This window comes from Oryx dammah, unplaced genomic scaffold (assembly GCF_014754425.2).
Source record: "Oryx dammah isolate SB20612 unplaced genomic scaffold, SCBI_Odam_1.1 HiC_scaffold_23, whole genome shotgun sequence".
NCBI lineage: Eukaryota > Metazoa > Chordata > Mammalia > Artiodactyla > Bovidae > Oryx > Oryx dammah.
The window spans coordinates 83,584,200-83,611,015 of record NW_024070207.1 but is presented as its reverse complement, the minus strand read 5'-3'; the positions used below and the strand labels follow the sequence as shown (position 1 = coordinate 83,611,015).

The following is a 26,816-nucleotide window of genomic DNA, read 5'->3' as shown; positions in this document are numbered from 1 at the left end:
TTCATTAGAAAAACTGATGCTGAAGCTGAAGCTCCAATACTTTGGCCACCTGATGCAGAGTTGACTCATTAGAAAACACCCTGATGCTGGGAAAGGTTGAAGGCAGAGGAGAAGGGGACGGCAGAGGACGAGATGGTTGGATGGCATCATCAACTCAGCAGACATGAGTTTGAGCAAACTCTAGGAGATGGTGAAGGACAGGGAGGCCTGGCGTGCTGCAGTCCATCAGGTCACAAAGAGTTGGACATGACTGAATGACTGAAATACAACACTGATGAGAAAGACATCTTTTTTTGGTGTGAGTTCTAGAAGGTCTTGTAGACCTTCTAGAGGTCTGCATAGAACCATTCAGTTTCTTCAGCATTAATGGTTGGGGCATAGACTTGGACTGCTGTGATTTTGAATAGTTTGCCTTGGTAACGAATTGAAGTAATTCTGTTGTTTCTGAGATTGCATCTAAGTACTGCAGTTCAGACTCTTGTTGACTATGAGGGTTACTCCGTTTCTTCTAAAGAATTCTTGCCCATAGTAGTAGATATATGGTCATCTGAATTAATTCACCCATTCCAGTCCATTTTAGTTCACTGATTCCTAAAATGTTGATGTTCACTCTTGCCATCTCCTGTCTGACCACTTCCAATTTACCTTGATTAATGGACCTAACATTCCAGGTTCCTATGCAATATTGTTCTTTATAGCATCAGACTTTACTTTCACCACTAGACACATCCACAACTGGGCGTCATTTCTGATTGGCTCAGCCTCTTCCTTCCATCTGGAGCTATTTCTCTGCTCTTCTCCCATAGCATATTGGACACCTACCAACCTGGAAGGGATTCATCTTTCAGTGCCATATCTTTTTGCCTCTTCATCCTGTTCATAGGGTTCTCAAGGCAAGAATACTGCAGTGGTTTGCCATTCCCTTCTTCAATAGACAATGTCTTGTCAGAACTTTCCACCATGACCCATCTGTCTTGGGTGGCCCTACATAGCATTGCTTACAATTTATTGTTAAACAAAGCTGTGATCCATATGATCATTTTGGTTAGTTTTCTGTGATTGTGGTTTTCATTCTGTCTGCCCTCTAAAGATAAGAGGCTTGTGCAAGCTTCCTGATGGGAGGGACTGGGTGTGCAGGAAACTGGGTCTTGCTTTGGTGGGCAAGGCCATGTTCATTAAATCTTTAATCCAACTTTCTGCTGATGGGTGGGACTGTGTTCCCTCCCTGTAGTTTGGCCTTGATGGCAAACCATGGTAGGGGTAATGGTGACCTCCTCCAAAGGGACATATGCTAGCACTCTGTGCCTCCCAGGACTGCTGCTGTCAGTGCTCCTGACCAGCAGCAGGCCACTGTTGACCCATGCCTCTGCTGGAGACTCCCAAACACTCACAGACAAGTCTTGCTCAGTCTCTTGTAGTATCACTGCTCCTTTCCCCTGGGTCCTGATTGTGTGCAAAGTTTTGTTTGTGCCCTCCAAGAATCTCTGTTTCCCTAGGCCTGTGGAAGTTCTGTAATCAAATCCTGCTGACCTTCAAAGTTAGATTCCCTGGGAATTCTCAGTCCCTTTGCTGGATCCCTAGGTTGGAAAGTCTGTTGTGGGGCCTAGAACTTTCACAACAGTGTAAGAACTTCTTTGGTATAATTGTTCTCCAGTTTTATTTGTGACTGATCAAACCTGGGATCAACCCAATGTCCCTTCAACTGGGGAATGGATAAGCTAATGATGGTACATTCATACAATGGAGTATATCTCGGGTAAGGGACTATTAAACCCAACAATGTAGATGAATCTCAAATGAATTATGCTTAGTGAAAGAATCCTGTCTCCAAAGGCTCCATATTGTATAATTCCATTTATATGACATTCTCCAAAAGATAAAACTATAAGGAGAAAGAACAAATCAGGTTTGCCATGAGTCAGAAGTAGGGAAGTTTTTACTATAAAGTAGCCAGTATGAATTTGACAGGGGAGTGCAAAGGGTAATGGAACAGTTCTGTACCTTAACTGTGTTGGTTACACAACTCTATGCATTTGTCAATGCTTCTTGAACTGTATACCAGACATTAGTTATTTTATTCTATGTAAATTTTTAATAAAAAATTTTAAAACATAAAAGAGGTTCCCAGGTGACTCAATGGTAAAGACTCTGCCTACCAATGCAGGAGATGAAGACATGGGTTCAATCCCTGGGTCGGGAATATCCCCTGGAAAAGGAAGTGGCCACCCACTCCAGTATTCCTGCCTGGGTAATCCCATGAAGAGAGGAGTCTGGCAAGCTACAGTCCATAGAGTCAAAAACAATTGAACATGACTGAGCACACACACACTGTGGCAGTGGCATAACGTAAGCCTGCATGTTGTATGATTCTTTTTACATGACATCCATATTAAGGCAAAACCATAGGAGCAGAAAAAAAAAGATCAGTGGATCTGAGGGTGGGGGTAGGGGTTGACTAGAAAGGGTCCTGAGAGTTTGGAGGTGATGCAAACTATCACATATCTTGATAGTGATGGTAGTTCACTACTGTATATTTTTGTGCAAACTCACAGTACTTACACTGTAAAGGGTAAACTTTATTGTACATAAATTATACTATTAAGGCAAGAGGGAAAAGACTCAAGAAACATTTTTTAAAACCTGTGGGGATCTCCTTGGTAGTACAGTGGCTAGAAATCTGCCTAGCAATTCAGGGAACATGGGTTTGATCCCTGGTCTAGTAAGATTCCACATGTCACAAGAGCAACTAAGCCTGTGCACCACAACCACTGAGACTGTGTTCTGCAACTACTAAAGCCCACATGCCTAGAGCCTGAGAAGCCACCGCAATGAAGAATACACTTCACTGGCCACAACTAGAGAAAGCATGAGCAAAGCAATGAAGACCCAGTGCAGCCAAAAATCGTATTTTTTAAAGTTAGAAATTATTTAAAGAATTGTGATATGCTGTAGAAAATCTGGAATCCCAAATTCTTATCCTGACATGAGTACCTTAGTTCTTTTGACTTGGACCAAATTTTGTTCCCTTACTGTTTCTTCCTTATCAAGATACCGATTTCTAGTACTTTATCTCTCAGGAGCACTATAAAAGATTTATGAAGTTAAATTATGACTTGTCATATGGTTTTTAAATGGCCTTAGCCGTCCTGGTACCCAATTTTTCACTGTAGCACTATTATCTTTCAGGAGTTTGCTAAGGTAGTGTGAAGTAAGTTGGCCCCCATTAAAGGACATTTGGAGCAGAATTTTAGCAAGACTCTATTTTTAAAGCCAAAAAAGAGAATGTATTAAAATTTTGATTAACGAGGCTGGCACACCATAGGTAGTTAATCAATGTTAAGAAGGCTATACAATGCAGAGTAAAGGGCCTGGCATAGTTTTTATCACACCTAGGTCCCAATATACATGTATGTTATCTTGCCTACTTTCTGACAACTTTGAGCCTACTATCTTACATTTGGAGAGACTAACCTCTTACTGGCAGAATTGCACTGAATGTTAAGGGAGGTATCAGGGTATTGTGCTCAAGCAGTATGTAATTCTTTCCTCTGGCTGTGCCAGAATGCAGAAGTGGTCTGCACTTCCCTGCCAATCATCCTGCAGCCAAGGGCTCATCAGTCCATTACATGGTTCTAGTCTTAGGATTTGAATAGGTAAATTAGGGGGTGACAGCAAGAGGCAAGGCTAAGCTGTGAATGTGGTTCCAAAGATGAGGATGTGGAAGTTTGGGGTGAGGGGCAGACTGCAGTCTAAGACCCATTCCCTTCAAACGTGTCCAGTCTCTGGTAGACTGCTGGGAACTGAGGTCCTAAGCATGACTCAAACAAGCTCTGGTAAAGTAAGATTTGTGTTTCTGTTGCCATAATTTACCCAAAGTCCTTACTGAGGAATGTTGACACTTCCTGGGCCTTTGTCTGATAGGGCAGGCTCCTCCAGAAGAGGTAGCTAATAGTTTTAAGGGGTATAATGTTTAGAAAACACTGGGAAAGGAGTTGGTAGCTCTTGAGGATGCAGCCTACGAATAAATGACACCAAAACTCTTTTGAATCAAATGCTGGTACTGGGTGAGACATGGTGACACAAGGATGGGGCCCAGCCAGAGTACATCAATCAGTTCAAGGGATTCCCAACTCAGTCTGCCCAGAAATGCCCCATAACAAGAACCAACCAACAGGTGCCTTATTTTCCCTGTGTGAACAAACAGTGCTTACCACACCTCAAACCGGCCAGGCTTGTGTGTTGTCTTCTTTCCTCTATCCTATCCCTAGATCCTTCCAGAGTCTCAGAAGGCTTATCACTGTTCCCTTTACTCCCATTGCCACAGCAAGGATCTGTAGACTTGGGTGAGAGGAAGATGTGTGGCCTACAGCCCATTGCAGGGATATCTTACTGCTAAGCTCTGTTGTGGACTGGTAGAAAAATCATCACACTCACACACACCCACACACACTCACAAGGAATCCCCAGATATACAGCAGCCTAGCCTCTAGTTGCAGTCTGCAAGAGGGTTTTGTGAGGGGTCAGCCCTCCAACCAGTCCAGCCTGTAAGGTGGGGGATAAATTGTTGGCATAAGGGATCTTCTGATTATTTTATTTCTCTTGTAAACAGAGTAGGGGTTAAATAAAGGTATTAGGTTTGTCAGCTTTAGACACTTGGGACCTTTTTTTTTTTTCCTGGAGAATGAAGGGAAGTAGGTGAGGGGTTCTTTTAATATGCAGGTGCTTCAGGGAGAAGCAAACCATTTCATCTGTTATTTCCATTGGAACTGGAGTTGGAGAGGGAGGTGAGATCAGCGGATCAGTCACCAGCACTGTCATCAGTATTGCCAGAGAGATCAAGAGCGGACATCATGGAATCAGACAGCTTGCTGGCAAGTTTGTCTGCAGATGGAGAAAAACAGGAAGTCATTTGGTGGAGGCTAACAGGAGGCTTGCAGGAGCTAGGCTACATTTATCTTTGTCTGCACCAAACTCCCAAACTGGCTCCCTAACCACCCACCATCAACACTAAACAAAACAACTGGTGGGCTACTGGCAGACCACTACTGAATCACAGAGAAAGACCCATTTGTCTACCTGTGAAATGATCACCCCAAAATAGCTTGTATCTCAGAGTCATACTACTGAGCTTCAAGTATATTTATCTCTTCCTAGTATCAAAACAGCTCTTTTCTTTTACTATGTTGAACTTAGCACTCTGCCATCAGCAGTGCTTTTTAAGACCCCCAAAGCTCTTACAGCAAACCAGCAGGATGGCAGTAGGGTCTTTGAACCTGAATGCTCACCTCCAGCTTTCAGCCACACCCTATTATTCCTTGGGATTTTCCTCAAACATAACCTCCTTCAGGAAGCCTTCTCTGATCACCTCTATCCCACCACAACCTTCAGGCTGGGTTAAGTTCCCTCGTTTTGTTTTCTATGTCTTCATAGTGATCATTTTGTGTTCCCAATGTCTGTTTTCTTATCTCCTCCTCACTCCAATAAGACCAGCAGTTAAAGAGCAATTAATCTCTGTATTCCCAGGACTCAGTGTACAATCAGGCCAAGAGAAAATGGCTATGAACATAGTCTAGTTCAAAGAACAGGGCTTATGGGATCAAGTCATCCTAGGTTCACGTTTTGGCCCAAATACCTGCAGTATCTGGGACCCAGTTTCTTCACTTACCGAATGAGAATAAGACTTTTGCAATGAGTTAGTGAAAATTAGTATAGCATGAAGACCTAAGTGGACCGGCCACACAATGGACCTCCATTAAAGTAAAGGGACTTCTTTTGTGAATTGATGGGGAAATACCTGTAATATATGTTGAGTGGAAAAATGATGTGGCAAATTGTATGTTCAGGAGACTAACATTTGTCTAAAAAAGAGAACAAGGAATATATAGATATTTGCCTGTATACCTACCCCAGGAATGAGACACAAGAAATTAACTGGTTGCCTCTGGGGGGAAGCCTGGAACTAGGGGACTGGAGGAGACTTTAATGTATATCCTTTTGTATGCTTTGGATTTTGAGTGTTTTATCTATAGATAAAGTAAACATATGTACGTAGCTTGAAAGCTTCTTAACACATAGAAAGCAATGATAAATAAATGGTGGTATTTGATACATAAGACTAGGCCAGTGGTTCTCCAAGTGTGGCCCCCAGAGGAGCAACATCAGCACTGACTAGGAACCAGTTAGAAACACAAATTCTCAGCCCCCGCCAACGGCCAACCTACTCAACTAGAAACTCTGGGGGTGGGTCCCAGAATCCTGTGTTTTAATAAACCTCCCAGGCAATTCTAAAATAAGCTACTGAAGTTTGAGGACCACTCTGCTAGCAGGTGATACTCCTAACCCATCCCTGCCCCCTAATCCTGGAAGAGGATTGGACACATGGAGATGCTCATTTAGGGGCCCTTAATTAAGGCCTCAGGTGGTTCCTTTTTGGAGCACAGGAGGGTGGTCAGGTCCTCCCACCTGCACGCTTTTGGATCTTCTTCTTCTTCTTCAGGGCAGATGCCAGAGCCTGGCCCTGCTGCAGGGGGTCTGTCTCCATGATCCTCTGAAGCACTGGGCGGCGGTCCACTGGGCAAACATTCACCATGCTATTGTTCCTAGGGTGAAGGTCCACATTGCGCTTAGCCCATCCCATCTGATGACGGTTTGGATTGGTGCAATACCCAGTAAGATCTCCAATCTGGGGAAAGTGAGGACAACAGTGAGGTCTGGGCCCCCAATATAACTCCAAAGACTTCTGCAAAGGAGGCAGGGACAGGCTTGCATTAAGAACAGGAGTCTGGAGTTACACAGACCTAAGCTTCAAGTCTGGCTCTACCACAGATTGGCAGGTGCTCAGTTATTCTTTCAGCCACAATTTGATCATCTGTCAAATAAGGGTGGGCAATGGGTAGCTTGCCTGGTTTTTACAAGAATAAAATGAAAAAGTAGAACTACTTGTCAATGACAATTGATATTACAATGATTCTTTGTTCAAATGACCTTTTAAGGTCTTACTCAATTTAACAAATATGTTCCAACATCTATCTTGTGCCCAGTTCTGTATGGGGAAATGCTGGAGAAATGATTCACATGTACACCCATTTTTGGGAAGCAACCAGGCTAAAGAGGAAAAAACCCAACTGTACCACAAGTTAGAATACAGTAAGTGCCCACCAAAGATATGCCGCCTAAGTGACAGAGGCTGAGGGCATGGTGGTGGTCAACATACTGCTGATGGAAGGGTCATTCCTGACTGAACACTGGAAAGCACAGAGCATACCTGGGCACCTGAAAGGGTATCTACTGGGCTGGAGTAGAAGGTACACAGGGTCAGTAAAACATAATATTGACAGAAAGCTCCCTATGTGCCAGGTACATTTCTAAGCACATACATGTATATGTGTCATATACATACATATGAATATATATACATGTACTCACATACATGTACATATTAACTAATTTAATGCTGGCAACAATGTCTTTGACAAACAAGGTAATTAAGGTCACACAGCTAGTAAGCAATGGAATAAATCAGAACCCAAGCAATCAGAATTCTGTATGTATGACTACCTACTACACTACAGCAGGGGAAAAGCAATGCTATAAACCCTACAACTCTGGGGTTGCAGGGGGTGGGCACCACTTACAACACAGCACACCTAATGGTATCTCCCAGAGTTGGACAATGGAGTGGCCCTACTCATGGCCCTGAACCTGAGCCTGGAACTTATAATACAGACTAGGGAACTACTGCTGGTCCGTGAGGAAAAATAGTATGTTCTGGGTGCCTGTGGGCTCAGTAAGAAATACTGGGGGATGGCCTTAAACTCACAACTTTAAACTGATTTTCCTATAAGCACTAGGGAGAGTTTTGAAACTATGTGAAAATTGGAATGGGCATAATTCCTACCACTGCCCTAAGGCAGGTCTTATCTCTTACAGAGCACAGGCAAGAGTTTCCTTCATAGACTCCCTACCTCTACTTCAGCTCCTTTCTTTCCAACCTGATTCTTACTGCAGTCACTGGAGTGATAGTTCTATTATACAAACTGACCATGTCACTTCCCTGCTTAAGGAACCCTTCCAGATATTATGTAGCCATCAAAAATGAAGGGCAGTTAAGTAATCTTATGGAACAATCTACACTGTGAATTTGTAAGTGAAATAAGGAATGTGCAGAGCAATACAAACAGCATATGACTATTTGGATTAAAATAGATTCGCTATCTGCTTTTATGTGCATGTGCGTGAAGATGCAATAGCTCTGAAAGGACACTCAAGTCTAATAGTGACTGTCTCCAAGGAGAGGGCAGGGTGGCTAGAATAGAGAAGTAGGAGAGATTTACTTTTACTGTATACCCTTTACCTTTCTCTGGCGGCGGGGGCTGGGGAGGGGGCACTCTGCACGGCTTGTGGGATCTTAGTTCCCCAGGGATTGAATCCAGACCTTGGCAGTGAAAGCACAGAGTCCTAACCACTGGACTGCCAGGAAATTTCCTACCTTTTCAGTTTTTTTACCATGTACCTAGTCAAAATATCTTAAATAAACAAAATGGGAAAAAAATTTAAGCCCTTTGCCTTTCCTCCTCCCACACAAAACAGCCAACTTTCAGTGTTTACCTATTACCCATGGTTTAAAGTCAAACTCGAGGCCTTCAGGGATCTGACACCAGATTCACCCTTCCCTGCCTCTTACCTGACTCCAGCCACCTCAGACCACTAGTGATTTCTGCAAAATACCATGCTCACCCTTTTAGGTCTTGGCACATGCACAGGCTGAGCCCCTGCCCCAGGGCTGCTGCCCCTCCTGCCCAGAAAATTCCTCAAATTTCAAGATGTGGCATAAATATCAGAGCCCCGAGGGAAGACTTCACTGGCTCACAAGCAGTATAGGTTAGGGCCCTTAGATTCATGCTTTCCCAGCCTCTGCCCTGAATCCCTGTGTGTCTCATCAGTGTAGATTATCTATGGCTTAAACCACTAAACTGTGACCTCTCAAAGGGCAGAGACAGGGGGGACTGGCAGATGAAGAGGCTGAAAAAGCCTCCAGAGATCACAGCCCAGCACAGCATATCAACTTGATCCAGTAGGTGCTGGGGAGCCATGAAAGGGCAAGTGACCTTTGGGACCTGCCATATAGATGGGGAAACAGTGGAAACAGTGGCAGACTTTATATCTGGGCCTCCAAAATCACTGCAGATGGTGATTGCAGCCACGAAATTAAAAGACATTTACTCCTTGGGAGAAAAGTTATGACCAACCTAGATAGCATATTGAAAAGCAGAGACATTACTTTGCCAACAAAGGTCCATCTATCTAGTCAAGGCTATGGTTTTTCCAGTGGTCATGTATGGATGTGAGAGTTGGACTGTGAAGAAAGCTGAATGCCGAAGAATTGATGCTTTTGAAGTGTGGTGTTGGAGACTCTTGAGAGTCCCTTGGACTGCAAGGAGATCCAACCAGTCCATTCTGAAGGAGATCAGCCCTGGGATTTCTTTGGAGGGAATGATACTGAAGCTGAAACTCCAGTACTTTGGCCACCTCATGCGAAGAGTTGACTCATTGGAAAATAATGACTCTGATGCCGGGAGGGATTGGGGACAGGAGGAAAAGGGGACAACAGAGGATGAGATGGCTGGATGGCATCACTGACTCAATGGCTGTGAGTCTGAGTGAACTCCAGGAGTTGGTGATGGACAGGGAGGCCTGGCATGCTGCAATTCATGGGGTCGCAAAGAGTTGGACATGACTGAGCGACTGAACTGAACTGAACTGATATGAGACATATGTCCAGGTCAAAGACAACTGGAAGATTAGGCTAGGGTTACAGGAATGGTAGGCCAGAAAGACACCGAGAGCATCTATTAAGATTTAGGAGAGAGAAGACACACTTGGTGACTATGTATAGGATCCAAGATACCAGTTAGTGGGAAGGACAAGTCAAGGATGTCCAGGTTTGTAACTTGAACAGCGGGGTGGATAGACGGGGATCCTGTTCTCTAGGGCTAAAGCTGGGCTGGGAAAGCTGCCTGAGAGCATATCTCCTCCTTGGATCTGCCATTGGTTTGCAAAGGATATACCCTGCCTACAGCCAGGGTGCCCACAGGGAGTGAATGAATGACCTGTACCTCCCCACTATTACAGGTGGACCTCATGGGAGCCAGGTGGAAGGGATTGACCATTTCCCAGAGCCCTTGGGTAGAGGAGAGGGTTGCCATGAAGAAAGAGACAGGTACCTTATACACGGTGGTTTTATTTTCCATGGCATCTGCTATTTTCACCATCGGAGAACGGAGCCACTTGATCTCCATTTCGAGCGGGTCCATGTCACCCAACAGCTCATCCGATTCTCCAGTGGCCAAGCCTTTAACACAATCAATACCATTGTCAGGGCCCTGTCTCCTTTCTGCTACCAGCCCCCCGGTCAGGCCTCAGTGGAAAGGATATGTGGACACTGCCCAGGGGAGTAAAGAAGGCAGGCTCTTTTATTCCTGCTGGGAGGCCATATAACAAAGGATTAAAGGTGCGGGTTTTCCACTCGCCTGCCGGTCTTGAAACCTCAACTTCCTCATCTGAAAAGCAGAATGCCACAAGCCCTGTAACACAGGGCTGCTGTGAATCACAGCAATGGGTGCCTGAAATGCACTGGCCTGAGACACTGCTCTATAAATGGCAGCTACTGGGATTCCCTCCCCAGGACCAGGCCTCTCTCCCTATTTCACTGTTGCCTTGTCTGGAGCTGGCCTCTACTGCAGACCACAAAAGTGCACATTGCCCTGGGCCCATACTACCCTCGCCACCTCTTCTAAACTTTGCCCCATCTCCTTCCCTGGGCCTCTAATTGCTAATCACTCTTTAAGATTCAACACTAGGGCAACTAGGAAACTCTGATTATTAACCACTCCTTCTTCTCAACTTCTGGGACCTCAATCATTTGCTAAAGTGCATTCTCACTGCCAGAGTCCAACTTGCCCTCACATACAGCCCTAAAAATATGAGCTCTAATTCCTCCCAAATGCCCACTTGACAGAAAAGTAAAGTTCAAAAGAGGGCTGACTTGCCCAAAGCTACAAGGGGATATATTCTGAAGCAGGCAAGCCTCTTGTCCTCATTTGTAATCCAAGCACACTATAATGCCCAGAGAAGGAAAGCTGGCCCTCAAGAGAAATAGAGTAACTGGAAGCCAGGCCAGCCAAGACTTTCTCCACTACCCCAGAGTGTCCATAGACAGGCCCAGAGAGCACCGGGCACCTTTCTTGGGTGGGGTAGAAAAGGAAGGAGCTGCAGATGGTAGAATAGCTGAAGAGAATAAACTTCCCGCAGGACTTTCTGAAAGTCATACCTTTGTACTCCAACAAATAACCATCTTAATAACAGCTAATATTTACCAAGCATGTGCTATATGCCAGGCACTAGGTTTTACATATTAAATAAGTCTTCACAACTATCTTATCAGGTACGTGCTATCATCCCATTGTACAGATGATGTCATTGGTCATGGAGAGATTAAGAAACTTGTGCAGCACTACACAGCTAACAAAACTCAGATTTTAATCCAGGCAGTTCTTCTAACCACTCAGATACACTGAGCTAGAACAGTCTTCAACAATAGGACAAGAGAGCTAGTTTGAATGCCACATCTGCCTGTCACTGACCATGTACCATTTAGCAAGTATCACCTTTCTGTGTCTCAGATGCCTCACCCACCAATGGGGACAAGGGTAAAAATGCAGGAATGGACACGCTATATCCATGTCAATGGCTGTGACAAAACCTAGGGCAAGGAGAAGGGTTTTTTGTTTCCTTTCTTAATTGGAGGATAATTGCTTTACAATGTTGTGATGGTTTCTGCCATACATCAACGTGAATCAGTCATAGGTATATATATATGCCCCTCCCTCTTGAACCTCCCTCCCACTTCCCATCCCATCTCATCCCTCTAGATTGTCCCAGAGCACCAGATTCAGCTCCCTGTGTCATACAGCAAATTCCCACTGGCTATCTATTTTACATGGGGTAATGTATATGTTTCAATGTTACTCTTTATTCGTCCCACCCTCTCCTTCCCTCCATTATGTCCACCAGTCTGTTCTCTATGTCTGTGGAGAGAAAGGGTTTTTGAGAGAAGTATCTCAGTCCACTCCAGGCCTCAAGAGATGGGGAAAGGAAACTCACGCTTCCTAAACACCTTATCATGTTCCAGGTACTTTGTTGATTTTTTCGTGTCTACTAAGAGCCCACAGCCAGCCAACCCCCCCACTCCACTCCACCACCACCCTATCTTCCTGTGACCCAAATTACAATTCTTCACTTTGTGGGAAAAGACATTAAATTTAAAGATGTTTAAAATAGTTCTCCCCAAACCAGACTAGGGCCAGAGCATGAGGAGGTCAAATATGGGACCTGTTGTCAGGTGTGTGTGGCTCCATTAGGACAGGACCAGTTGCTGGGCAGGCCAACCCACTCAACCCTACTTACATTCCATGGTATCTTCATTGGCTTGCTCGGTATCCTCAATGTCAAAGACCTCAGTCATCTCCTTAACGATCTCAGCACTGAGATGGGTAGGCAGAGTGTGGGTGGAGGGTGGAAGTGTATAGAAGCTGATCTTCCCGCTGCATTAGGAGTTGGGAAGAAACTGACGTTATTAAGACAACAAATGACAAATGAGGACTTTGCTGGTGATCCAGTGGTTAAGAATCTACCTGCTAATTCAGCGGACATGGGTTCGATCCCTGGTCCAGGAAGATTCCACACGTCACAGGGCAACTAAGCCCATCGCCACACCTGCTGAGCCCCACACACTGCAACTACTGAAGCCCATATACTCTAGAGCCTGTGCTCCACAATAAAATACTGAATGAGAAGCCCACACACTGCAACTAGAGAGTAGCCCCTACTTACCACAACTAGAGAAAGCCCACACATAGCAACAAAGACCCAGCATGGTCAAACATAAATAAATGAATAAATAAAAATTTTAATTGTATGTTAAAAAAAGCTAATGACCAGTCAAAGAAAGGATGAGTTTTCAAGTCAGAAACAGTGAGGGTCAACTAGAAAGCCCAGACAGTAACTTCTGAACAAGAGGTTGAATTGCTGGATAATCACTGGGCATGAGTTGCCGAGCCGGATATGACCTGATGCCTTGGCCTTCCCTACGCAGGAAGTCAGGCTGCCCCGCTGCTGCAGTGAAAACAGATGAACCCCCTTGTGGAGCCTGACTCCCAGAAGGCCTCACCCTTACCCCTACTCACCTCACCCAGTCAGCCAGGACAGCTTTGGCTGCCTGCTCCTGACTGTATACACCCCCCTTCTTCTTCTTCCCCAAGCGGTGGGCCACTGCAGTCAGAAAGTGCTCAGTGGTCTGAAACCCAGAGACACCATAATAGCTGGAAATCTGGTAAAGAGAGGAAGAAATCATGAGTAAGAAAGAAGGGCCCTTATAGCAAGGCAGGTAGCAGAGCCCTGCATACCTCCTCCAGGTTACAGCGTTGCAGGATGGTCTCCACCGGGGTCACAGGGTCCGCCAGCTTCTGCACGTGAATGCAATTGCGCAGGATAGTGCCCACCTCTGAGTTGGGTCCTGGGACGATGCCCGGAGCATCCAGCAGCCTGATGAACTTGTCCAGGTAGACCTCCTGCATGAACCTGGGTCAGGAGAGGGGAGATAAGAGAGGACGTAGGACAGTGATGAGCCCAGATGTGTCTGGCATCCTCTAAGCCAAGCACCCAGTGGAGAGAAGGAATGTGACAAATGGCATACAGATGAAGGTGGAGAGATGTGGGGTCTGATTCTAGTCTGGTTCACTTCCACCACCAGGGACTGAGCTGCAGGACCACAGGCAAGCCTCTGACTCTCTGAGCCTGTTGCTTCATCAAGGAAGCAGAGCTGCTTACTCAGAGCCCAATCTTGCATGATTGTCAGGAGGCTTCAAGGAGCTGTGGGTGGTGGTGGGGGGGGGACACCCAGCTGGGTGCCTGGCCCAAACCCAGGATGTACCAGGTAAATGAGGGCTATTAATGAAACTCCCATGCTTACGGCAGAATCAGAAGCTGGTCCAACATAAGGGACAGGGACTGAAGGCATGGGAGTTGGGAAATGGTAGGGTGAAGGACCTGTGAAGTAGGAGAGCAAGCAGGTACTTACTTGGTGACCCCAGGAACGGCTCCCACACTACACGCACGGCTGCGCTTCAGACTATTGATCAGGCTGCTCTTCCCAACATTGGGAAGGCCTACAAAGGAGCAGCAGATACTTCAGGGCAGGAAGGGTCCTCAGAACTATTTGAGACAGCCTGTGTGTGGGAGGCCCAGGCAGGGGCAGTGTGACCAGGCCATGGGAAGCCAAAAACAGAGCCTGGCCTCCTGCCTTCCTGTCCAAGGTCCTGACCAAGCCCCTCCATGGCCTTTCTATCCCTTTCCTCTACATGTGAGCACTCTGGCTAGATGTGTTCCTCTCACTAGATTTGACACTCACCTCCCACTTACAACCAGCTTGGGAAAGGTACTGGATGCAAGGCCTCTGTGACACAATCCAATGGATGGTGAGCACTGGGAAGTGTCATAAAACAGAACCATCCATCGTGGTGTATAATTCACCTGGCAGGGGGTAGGGAGTAGGAGGTGGGGCTCCTCTCTGAGATGTCAGTCTTTGAGCTTTCTGTCTGTGGTATGTTTTTCTGTTTGGGCATCTGTAAGCACCTCTCGGTCTATGGATGTCCTTATCTATTCCTTACTCATTGGGTCTCTCATTCCTACCATTCTCTTTCTCTGTGTGCTAGAACTTACATGTGTACTATTTATTCCCTGATAGATGTGCCTGTGTGTATATCCCTTGTGTGTAGAAGTCTCTGTGTATCTTCTCTTGGCTGTGCTCATTCTAAATACCATTGCTTTTCCCATTTCTGTCTTTCTGCGTATCTAAGCAACTCTTTCTCTGCCAGTTTGTCTCACTTTCTCTCTTTATGGCTATTGTCCTTTCTCTCAAATTCTCCCCACCCCACCAATTTTGCCTCTTTGTTATTCCCTCTATGCCAACTCCTCTCAGCTCTTTCTGTATCTGGTCCTTCTCTCAGTGGGCTTGTCTCTCTACATGAATCACTGTGTCTCTTTTTCTCTGTGTCTCCCTAGTCCTCTCTCTGCCTCTATTTCTCTATATATACATATACATCTGTCTTGTCATAGATGTGTGTCTGTCTCTAACATGATTGTGTCTGAGGGTCAAATGCATCTGGGCACACATGTCTCTCTATGGCTCTGTTTGCTTGGAGGGGAGTTGGCTAAGTGTGTGGGAAGGGCTTGGTCTCCATGTATTTTGGCTCTGGATCTGTATGTGTCTTCATATGTGTGGATCTGTACATGTGTCTGTGGATCCATATGTGTGTATAGGTCTGGGTGTATATTCTTCAGTTTCTGTCTGCATCTTTGTTCCTGCTTCTTTCTATGTGCATCTCCCTCTGAATCTCTTTATCCCTGAGTTTGACTCACTCATTCTTTCCTTGGGTATACATGTCTCCCTCCCTACTCACATGAGAGGGTCTCTAGCCCTCTCATCTCTCTCTCTGCAGGCCTCTGCACACATTTTTGTGATCATATCTCCCTCTGTCTACATGCCTCTGTCATTCAACTCTGTCTTCCTTCTCTACTCCCCACCAATCCCACATTTGGTTTTCCAGATATATTTCTGTATCTATTCAGGTATTTTACCTTTTTCTGTTTCCAGCTCTTTCTCCAATGTTTTTTTCTCTTGGCTTCATTTCTTTTCCCTGCTGGTCTCTCTCTGCCTCTCTCAACTTCCTGGTTCCTCTCCCAACAGCTTTCTTTCAATGCCCTGGGCTCCAGGTTTGAGCCTCAGCTCTGTTTTGTCTCACACAGGGGTGAACCCTACAAGTCCCTTTCCTTTCTCTGAGCCCTAGTGTTCTTATCTATGAAAGGGAGATGTTCACCCCTCTCTCCCACAGCGCTGGTGGGATGCATACATAATGCTCAGTCATGTCTGACTCTTTGCAACCCCATGGAATGTAGCCCACCAGGCTCCTCTGTCCATGGGATCTCCCAGGCAAGAATACTAGATGAGGCAACAATTCCCTTCCCCAGAATGGTAGAATGACTCTAAGCCCAGCCCCACACATGTAGTCCATGGTTTTAATACTCCAACTACAGTGGTGATTCTGAGTCTGCCTCCCCATGTCCACCAATCCAAATTACAAATCACAAGAGCCTTCCTGGGACTTCCTTGGTAGCACAGCAGGGAAGAATCTGCCTGCCAATGCAGGGGACAGGGGTTCAATCCCTGATCCAGGAAGATTCCACATGCCTCAGGGCAACTCAGCCCATGCGAGCTGCAACTACTGAAGCCTCCACAATAAGAGAACCCACCATAATGAGAAACCCAAGCACTGCAACTAGTGAGTAGCCCCCACTTGCCACAACGAGAGAAAGCCCATGCAGCAACAAAAACCCAATGCTGCCAAAATAAATAAATACCTTAAAAAAAAAAAGGACCCTTCCTGAATAGCTCCTCTCCTCCCTAGCCAAAAGTAACATGAAGTTCCCAGAATCCTTTCCCCCAAAGAAGCCCCTATACAAGGAAGAAGCCTGGGCCCCATAACCTCCCACGAGGCCTTACCCACAACACCCACACGGATATGGGTGCGCACTTCACCAAGGCGGCAATAGTTCCCCAGAACCCTCATGAGGTTTTCAGCTCCAAAGCAGGCTTTGCTTTTCAGCAGCGACTCAGAGGCTTGATCCACTGGCACACTGCAGCGATTCTGGAAAATGAGGGGTATTACAGAAGAGGTATCAGATGAGAGATGTGGTCTGAGCAAAGATTTCCAAATTTCAGGGCTGCCTCCCTTTTATCACCGAGATCCCCAGCATGAAGCGAAGTGCTTCTTACACAGGCCCTGAATGAACACGTGCCATTTCCCTGCTTCCACAAGGCCTATTTTTTCCAGTTTTTCCATCTCCAGTCTTCTGTCTCAGTCTCTGCCTAGACACACATCGCTTGCCTCCCTCAACAGAAGCAAGACAGCCTCCTCGCCTCTAAGCAGGCCAGGTTTGAGTTCCAACTCTGCTTCTCACAGGTATGTGGCCAGCAAATTCTGATTCCATTCTCTGGGCTTCAGTGAACCCTGTCTACACAATGAGAACATTTGCCTCCCTGTCCAGAGAAAGAAGAAATACTGTCCGGCCCACATAGAGCCTACCTTCCCTTGATTCCTCACACAGGACAAGGCCATTTCAGCCTCCATCTCTTTATTCCTGATGCCACCTCCTCTGCCCAGAATGCCCTTTCATCTCTTCCTCTGTCCTTACTTACCTACCATAGTACTGCAAAATAGAAATTGACTTAAATATCCATTAATAAGAAATAGGTTAAGGAGCTATATCCTTAAAGTGGAATACAGATCAAAGAAAAACCTGTTATAAAAGGATGCTTATCACATTTTTGATATCTAAAAGGCAAAAAATTATAAAGGAACTACCATGTTTCTCCCAGATGAACAGAGATTTACATGTTTAATGATATCAAATATTGGCAAGGGTGGAGGGAATTAGGCCCTCTCACACATTCATCTGTCCCAGTAGTGGGAAGATAAATTGGTATAGCCACTTGGGTGGGGGCAGAGGAGGGAGGTGGGGCTGGGGAGCAATTTTTCAGTATCTAGGAAAATCTAAAATGCAAAATAACTATGACCCAGCCACTCTACCTCTCAGTACCCAACCTACACTTGCTGACTAGCCAAGAAGACATGTAAGGGTATGCATTGTAGTACTGCTTATAACGATAAAAAAATTGAAAACTATCTTTATTTAGTGTAAAAAAGGTAGAACTCTATAGAAAGATCTTCAAGGGAAAAAAAGTACACCGCAGGATGACATATATGATACACCCAAGCACTATTTTCTCTATATACAAATCCACGTATAATATAAAGCACAGAAAAACATATGGAGGGATACACACCAAACTAACAATGGTGGTTAATCTGGTATATGGATAAAGGAGATTGGGATTAGGGGTAACAGTGAAAGGATATTCAAGTCAGTCTCATCTATACAGTTGACCCTTGAATGGGTAATAGTGAAAGGATATTCAAGTCTCATCTATACAGTTGACCCTTGAACAACATAGGTTTGAATGGTGCAGGTCCACTTACATGCAAATTTTTTTCACTAATAAATACTACAATACTACATGATTTGCAGTTGGGTGAATCTGTAAATGCAGAACCGCAGATACTGAGGTCCAACTATAAGTTATACATGGATTTTCCACTGTGCAGAAGGTGGATGTCCCTAACCCTTGTTTAGTTCAAGGGTCAACTGTAATTGTTTTTACTTTTTCTACTTTATTTTTTAATAAGTAAGTTTTACACTTCGTACAAAACTGAAAAAAATGTCCCCCAGGACCCATTTTCTCTCCTTAGAAGCAACAAATGTTTCTGTACACTTTAATTTAGTCTGACACTGAAAACATATTTCTATGTTAATAATAGAATTAGAAAAGAGTGTAGCCCCAGGCTACTGTGTAAGAGGCTAGATGTTTCTGGCCCCAGCTTACCAGGTTTTTGACCTGATGCTGGGTACTGGCCTTGAAAGCCACAGTTGGCAGCTCATTCCGAAGGTATTCCAGCCACTTCTCCACAACCTCCTTAGGGACCAGGTCTAGGAAAAATAGGAATGGATAGGACTGGTAAAAACATCACCTCATGGCTCACTCCAAAGATGCAGCCACCCACAACCCAGGCTTGGCCCACTTTCTGCCAACAGATATCTCCCTAGCCTGCCAGTTCCTGTCCAGTCCCCAGGTTAGTCAGAAAGGACAGTCTAGTCTAGGGGACAAGTTGGCCCTCTCTAAGTAGACCTGTTTCCTCAAGGACAATGGGTAACCAGCTATATTCCTAGATGCCTTCCTTCCAGACCTGGGGCCTCGTACCAGAGGCCTCCCAAAGACTATTTTCCATTCCCTCCCTGGATTATTCTAGGTTGGGCCAAATGTCAAAAATAACCTTGAAAAGAATGGCTACCATTTATGAAGTACTGACCATGTATGTACCAAGCACTTTATCATTAATTCTCACAATGATCCTATGAGATTGGGACAATCACAGCCCATTTTACACCTAGAAAAATGGAAGCTCTCCAGTGACATGACTTGTCCAAGATTCCAGAGAAAATAGACATCAAAACTGGGATGAAACCCAGACCAGAGTGACTCCTGAGTGCATCCATGTGCTCTTATGCCCCATCTGGGATCCAGCATGAGGGAGAAGAGGAACTCTCTAGCACTGGCCAGGCACAAATAAAGCTCCAAATGGCAAAAAACAGGGAACTGAAAGGCAGACAGGCTATAACTCCATTCTCAACTTCTGTTATACTGTGTGGTGTGTGTGTGAATGTTTCAACAAGTGACTTTACCTCTCAAATCCCTAGCTTTAAAAACTCAAACAAGAATTCCTACCTTGCACAACTATTATGAATACCACTGAGTTGTTGTGTCTCAGGGCCTGGTCCAAGCTAGTCTTTTAAGAAGGCTTGGCCCCTGCCCTGCCTTACCCAATCCTGTCCAACACCTACCAATCTTGTTCAAGACCAGGACCAGCTTCTTGTTCCCTTCTGCATGTAGGACAGTTTCCTCCATTTGGAAGCAGCGGCAGCCCAATGGGTCCCTGGAATCCAGGACTTCCAGAATCACATCAGAGTATTCCACCACCTGCAGGGCAGGGAAGAGGGTAAGAAAGCAAGGAAAGAACTGGGCAGGAATCAAAAGGCCCATGAAAGAAGAGGTCTTCCTATTAGGAAAAACAGAAACAGAGAAGATACAAGACTGGATTGGTGCCCTCCCTAAAGGGCCTTAAGAAATGGGCCCCCATACCTTATGGAACTCCTTGTAATAAGCCTTCCTTGTAGCCTCATCATCCAGTTGAGGAAACATATTTAATTCTTGCAAAACTTCCCCCTAAAGGAAAAAAAAAGAGGATGGTCCTGGGGAGGAGAGTGAGAGCCATCTTTGGCAACCATGGGAAGCTGGGAGTCATGTGAGTCCCAGCCCACCATGAGCAACAAAATCAAGAAGAGGAAAGGACAGACCCACATGGTCCATGTGTGTGCCTATTTGTAAGTTTGTGTTTGAGTACCAGCTAGAGGACCAGGTATGCACCTGAGTGTATAAGGGAGGAATTTAAGAGGGAGGTGTAAGTGAGAAAAACAATCTATGGGGAACATGCGATGGAGGAAGCAAAATGTGTACTTTATACTAGAAAAGAAACTTTGAACTGGAAAGCGTATATTCTGTGAGATGAGATTATATGCCAGAAATACAGTAAGAAGTCCTAGAAAGAAGTCAACTCCTCTCTTAACTTTCACTTCACACTCTCAATCTTTCTCTCCCCCGTCCCCCAGTCCTCCCCACTCCCAATCCCCAGTCTGTGTTTCAGCTTGGGAGAAAGGACCTGATCAGGGCTCTCCAATCACAGATACAGCTCTTCACTTCCTTCTTACCCTCCCTCCATGTCCCTACCATTTCCCATCCTCTCTGAACTGGTTCCCTACTCCCCCTCCAAAACTCTCACACCCTTCCTCTTCCCTTTTCACGGAGCAATGGCAAAAGACGCTTTTGAGCAAGCCCACACCAGTCCTACTGAGGGGCAAAAACTGCTCTCTCACCTTGTGCTCAAACTCCTCTTGGCGTCGCAGGACATCCTGGCAGTAGCTTTCAATGGTCCTGCGTCGGTGTCTCTCTTGCTCCCGGGCAGCCTGCTGCTTCTCCCTCATCTCCCCAACCTAACAAGTGACCATACAAAAGGGCTGAAGCTGATGAGGTCTGCAATCTAAGACGGATGGAAGATCAAGAGTAATAGGGAGCAGGTGACAAAGAAAGAAAACAGTGTGACTTGGCACAGGTGGTAGGAGCAGGGATACGGGGAGGGAGAAGACATGACAGCAAGAGATAAAGAGATAAGGGGTTTGAGGGAAAGAAAGACAAAGAGATGAAGGAGGGGAAAGCACGGCAGACACTAATACAAAGGAAGTATATAAAGCTGAGAGGGATCATGTTCCAGGCAGTGGGAACCACTTAGGACCAGAGAGGCGGGAAAAAATAGGCCCTGGGACGACAGAGGATGAGACGGTTCGATGGCATCACCGACTCGATGGACATGAGCTTGAGCAAGCTCCAGGAGTTGGTGATGGACAGGGAAGCCTGGCATACTGCAGTCCATGGGGTTGCAAAGAGTCAGACACGATTGAGTGACTGAACTGAACTGAACTGACTGGGATATTCCGTCCTATAAAAAAAAGCAAAAGAAACTAGAGAAAAGGAAGAAGGACATCCAGGAGAGAGAGATGACAGGAAAACCAAAGTGACAGTGTTTCAAAAATAAAAGCCTACATATGTAAAATAGATAGCCAATGGGAATTTGCTGTATGACTCAGGAACTCAAACCAGGGCTCTACAGGGGTGGGATGGGGAGGAAGATGGCAGGGAAGTTCAAGAGAGAGAGGACATGTGTATACCTATGGCTAATTCATGCTGATGTGTTGGCAGAAACCAACACAATACTGTAAAGCAATTATCCTTCAATTACAAATAAATTTTTTTAAAAAGCATGGTCTCAAATGCTGAGAATTGAATAAGATGAGGGAAGAAAGCAATCCATGAGTCTGATGTCAGAGAACATGCTGGTGAGACTGGCAGGGTCATTCCAGTGGAGCAGTGAGAACAAAAACCCAAATAGCCATGAACTGGGAGGTGAGCAAATGGAGACACTAAATCAAGTATCAACGCAACTGCCCTTTCTTTCCTTTCCACAGCCTCAACAACCCTAACAATTCTGGCCTTTGCCTTTCAACATTTCCATGGACCTGGCAGTCAAGTCAGGTCCTCTCTCTCCCCCAAGGGAAAGGGCTTACCCTCTTCTTCTTTAACTCAGCCTCCCGACTGGCATGATCATTGGAGTGGACAAACTGGGGAAAGGAGGCCACTTTGGTGGCTGCTTTCTTCCCATTCTGCTTTGCAGGCTGATTACCAAACAAGAGAAAAAAAAATGAAGAGTTAATGAACCCATAGAAATCACCGTTCAGGGGGCGGGGGGAGCGGCGGTTTAAAGCTGCTCATAAGTATATTTGTGGGATGAAAGAGGAGAGAAGCAAACAAAAAGGGCTCTGTCCCCAGAAGTCTGTCCATATGACCAGAGAGACCCTTTTTCCCCTAGCTAGGCAGGGACTAAGTAAAGAAATACCAGGAAAGGTGGGGGGGGGTGGGCAGTAAGTAGAAAGGTTTCCCAAGTAGAGGCCAAGGGAATACTAAATAGCTCTACAAGTGCAGCCCTTGGAACAGCAGTAGCATCATCTGGGCACTTATCAGATGCTGAGACAGACCCACTAAATCAGAAGCTCAAGAAATCTGTGTTTTAACCAACACTCCAGGTGATTCTGGAGGGCTAAAGTTTGAGAACTTTAACCATGCTAAAATTTAAGAACTGCTGCTCTGATGCAAGTCCTATTTGTCCACAACTTTCCCAGCCTGACCAGGAGATTCAGGAGCTGGGCCAAAGACTGCTTGAATCCTGCCTCTCCATGAGCAAGAGACTTGGGAATTAAGACTCAAGTCCCAGCTGAGCTACCTTGAACCTAGGAACTTTCTCATTGAGGGTCAGTTTCTTCATCTAAAAAAAATGAGATTATGACAATCCCTATCAAGGTAAACTAAGCACAAAGCAGTATATGGCTTGTGGTGGGAACTTAATAAATGTTGTTGCTTCTCTGCTGAAGCCACCCAAATGGCTTTTGGGAAAGCCAAATCTGCTGATTCCAATGTGGTGCTCTATTTGGAGTCACCCAATATCTACTTGGTTTTGTGGGCCTCTTCTAGGGTGGGCAACCTGTTCCCAACCTTGTCCCCAACAATGGATATACCTTACCTGAGAGTGGTACCAACTTACCTTCTTGCAGCCTTTGGAACCTTTACCTGGCTTTTTATTTTCTAAAAAAAAAAAAAAAAAAGCCATCATCCACCTACCCAGCATTCTTTGAACCTTAATGGAGGTCAGGCAACACTGGGAATCTAAGGAAGCCTCAGAGACCATGTCTCTCTAAGCACACAAGACAGACAGAGCTGGCAGCTACAGTGTCAGAAGAGGTATTCACTGAAACATTATATCCAGTACAAACTGAAACAATTCTTAAGGGAATCCTGTGAAGAGAGCAATAGGAACATGCACTTATAACTTCTCTCTTACAACTTCTAGCTGAGGCAGCTCAACAATTTTGGCACCAGGCTGAAGTGGGGGACTGGCAGCATGAGAAGTGATCTGAGGAGTCCCACCCAGCTAAACCAGAGCAGATGCCCTCAGCTCTTGGAGAGAGAACTGTCCTTTCCTGCTGACCCTGTTCATGCCATTGCCTCCCAAGGGAATTACACTACTCAGCCAAACTGCAGCCTCCCTTTGATTTAAGGAGCAGAGAGCTCACCTTCTACAATCACACCTTAACAAAGCCTAGGAAAGTAAAAGGCCTCTCCCCACTTCAATGAGAAGTCCCTTCTGTCACCTGCTTCACAACTGGCCTCTCAGAAAGAATGGCGTCCCATAATTCTCACCATTTGCAAAGGGGCTAAAGGAATTCCTATAGGAAGAGGTTCTAGAAGGTCAGGATATACAAACAAATATAGGATCAGCTTGAGATTATCAGACAGAGGACAGGCTCCAATCACATCAGGTGGTTCACATCAAAGCAGTGTTACTGTAGGAAACAGAAGATTTAAATACTACTTATTCTTAAGGAGATTCAAGAAGATACTTCAAAGGAACTGTATAAGAAAAAGATTCCCAAAACTTGATATTGAATAAAAATTCAATCAATGTAGTGAAAAACAGAAGGAATATCACTAACAACCAAATTAATAAGCTAGAAGGTCAAGGGAAAAGCTTCTTTAAAACAGAACAAAAATACAAAGAAAAGTATAATATAGAAAATGAAGAATGGACTCAAGAGAGCTAGTATCTAAATTAAGAAGAGTTCCAGAAAGAGAAAAGATACAAATGGAGAAGCAATTATTTTTTAAAATACTATATAAACATTTTCAAAATTGAAAACAGGATTCAGGCGCATCAAGATTAACAAAAAAAGACACATATGGCTCAGAGGTTAAAGCATCTGCCTGCAATGTGGGAGACCTGGGTTCAATCCCTGGGTTGGGACAATCCCCTGGGAAGGAAATGGCAACCCACTCCAGTATTCTTGCCTGGAGAATCCCATGGATAGAAGAGCCTGGTGGGCTACAGTCCACGGGGTCACAAAGAGTCAGACACGACTGAGCGACTTCATGAGTCTTGAGATGATGCCCTGGACATATACTGATGAACTTTCTGAGCCCCAAAGACAAAGAGAAAATCTTGTAAACTTCCAAATAGAAGGCATTCCCAGCAAAGGAGAAACAGACAGCCTTCTCAAAGCCACAGTTCTGAACAGTTAAGACAGAAGAATAATCATTACAAAGTAATGAGACAAGGGACAGTATTCCAAGTTAAATTTCTACAACTGACCAATAAGTTCACTCTTATGTGAAGGTAAAGGAAATTTTCAGATGTAGAAAGATTACTACCTGCATTCGCCTTCTGGTAAAATGACTTGAAGTATATCGGCAAAAATAAGCATAAAACCATGCTAAAGGTCTCACTTTGGAAGAGTAGGATAAAAATAGTTATTATTTAACTTTGATAAAGTGATACAGAAATTTAGGTACATGATAAAGTGATACAGAAATTTAGTTACACTTGATTTAAATATGAATGCAATTACCAACATAATTTTAAGTACTGGCGGAGGATTTAACTTGTTAAACTTTTTAGAAGTAATAAGGGAATAAGAAGAAACAAACAGAAAATATAAAATAAGATAGTAGAAATCAGACCAAACATATTAGTTATCATAATTAAAGTAAATGGACTGAATTCCCCTGTAACAAAAAAATTAGATCCCAAGTCTTTTCTTCCACAATATTCACGTTGCAATGAAAAGAATGTGAGGCTTCGAATTAACCAGGTCTGGCCATTTTACTCAACAATTTTCATCAACCTAACTTCCCTGCAAAATGAGCGCCATGATGAAAGAAAATACATCACTTAGAGAGGGGAAAAAACATCTGCTTCAGAGAGAAGGAAGGGGAAGAGAAACAGGGAAGAAGGTAGGGGTGCATGTACCACTCACAACAATGCAACACACAGGAGCCCCTGTTATTGTTCTTTAATAGCTTCAGAGAGAAAACAGCTACCATTTTTTAACCAGCCAGAGCTAGGTTTCTGTTCTGGTTCAATAACTACCTACCTATATGACCTTGAAGAATTTTCTTAAATCTGAGCACCAATATTGCCATCTATCAACTCTCACTGATATTCAGCAGCAGAAGGTAGGGGAGATGCTTCATAGTACAGCTCTCCATATCCTGGGCTAGAGATACCCTGGACCCAAATGGTAATGATAATGATTAAATCTAGGAAGGTTACTCAGAAGCCCTAGAAAGAGTGTTCAAATACAATTTCAACTGTTGTACATTTTTGAATGGCTATTGAAAAGGAGAGTGTGTTTTATTATTTGAAAGAAAAATAGTCTCAGACATTCCTCTCAACTATCTTCAAGCACATTTGTTCAACCTCCCAGAGACTTCCAAAACACTGATGCCACTTGGTTCTTCATTCAGTGGCCACCCCATTTCCCTCCCTGTGCAGCTTGCACAGTCTGCCATTATGATGGATTACACAGCTGTGCAACCAATCACTGATGGCTGTAAATCTTTTAAATGTCTTTAACAGGTAATACAGTCATACAGTTCCAAAATAAAACCATGTCAGATGTAGAAAACAAACTTACAGTCACCAGTGCAGGAAAGTGGGGGGATAAACTGGGAGATTGGGACTGACATATACACACTACTATAAAAAATGGGGTTTCTCTGGTGGCTCAGACAGTAAAGAATCTATCTGCAATGCAGGAGACCCAGGTTTGATCCCCAAGTCGGGAAGATCCCCTGGAAAAAGAAATGGCAACTCACTCCAGTATTTTTGCCTGGGAAATCCCATGGGCAGAGCCTGGCGGGCTACAGTCTATGGGGTCGCAAGAGTTGGACATGACTGAGCTACTCAACAACAGTAGTAACATCAGAAAAGAATCTAAAAAAGAGTGGATATATGTATAACTGATTCACTTTGCTATACACCTGAAACTAACACACTGTAAATCAACTATACTCTAATAAAAATTATGAAAAATAAATAAAAACGTGTATTCTCAGAGGTCTCCTTCCCATACTTGTCCCTAGTCCCTGCAGTCCTCTCACCACAAGAAACCACTTTATTAGTTTGTCACGCATCATTCAGTTTCTTTGTGCAAATATAAATATATATTCTTATTTTCCCATTTTCTCCCACGGAAGGTAATATACTATGTACTCCTGTCAGTAACTTGCTTTTTTCACTTAACAAATCCTGGAGATCTTTCCATCTAACTGTTTTTCCATACTACTTCACTTCTTTTAATTGCCAGGGTTCCTTTGTATGCATATACTCTATTTAACCAGCTAATTATTGTCTTTTTCATCACTATCAATAATTGTTACCAATAAAAATTAATTTAAAAAAATAGAAATTTTATTATTATCTTGTATTTGATGTTCTTACAGTACAAACTAATTTTGTTCACTCTTTTTGTGTTGCTTGAAGAAATGATTATTTGTTTTTGGTACTGACATAACCAAAGCCCGACTCTTGATGAAATTTTTATCACTATATAAAGTAAGTGAATTTTTTTTAACCAAGCCCTAC

General features: G+C 44.4%; 1 protein-coding gene across 2 annotated transcripts in view; it reads right to left on the bottom strand.

Annotated features, from left to right (window-relative positions):
* Positions 1-4,574: 4,574 nt before the first annotated feature.
* GNL3L (G protein nucleolar 3 like) overlaps positions 4,575-26,816 on the bottom strand; it is a 28,434-nt gene continuing 6,192 nt past the window's right edge. The window contains exons 3-17 of one of the 2 annotated variants that reach the window (XM_040266055.1): positions 25,324-25,457; positions 22,941-22,981; positions 21,910-22,017; positions 20,665-20,781; positions 19,874-19,957; positions 19,576-19,711; positions 18,560-18,663; positions 16,619-16,763; positions 14,138-14,225; positions 13,464-13,638; positions 13,245-13,387; positions 12,466-12,602; positions 10,224-10,351; positions 6,463-6,682; positions 4,575-4,881 (exon numbers count right to left, since the gene is read on the bottom strand). In XM_040266055.1, the coding sequence (XP_040121989.1) occupies positions 4,799-4,881; positions 6,463-6,682; positions 10,224-10,351; positions 12,466-12,602; positions 13,245-13,387; positions 13,464-13,638; positions 14,138-14,225; positions 16,619-16,763; positions 18,560-18,663; positions 19,576-19,711; positions 19,874-19,957; positions 20,665-20,781; positions 21,910-22,017; positions 22,941-22,981; positions 25,324-25,372 (1,758 nt within the window). In that variant the 5' untranslated portion in view covers positions 25,373-25,457 and the 3' untranslated portion in view covers positions 4,575-4,798. The remainder of the gene's footprint in view (positions 4,882-6,462; positions 6,683-10,223; positions 10,352-12,465; positions 12,603-13,244; positions 13,388-13,463; positions 13,639-14,137; positions 14,226-16,618; positions 16,764-18,559; positions 18,664-19,575; positions 19,712-19,873; positions 19,958-20,664; positions 20,782-21,909; positions 22,018-22,940; positions 22,982-25,323; positions 25,458-26,816) is intronic. The other variant, XM_040266056.1, reaches the window with a different exon arrangement.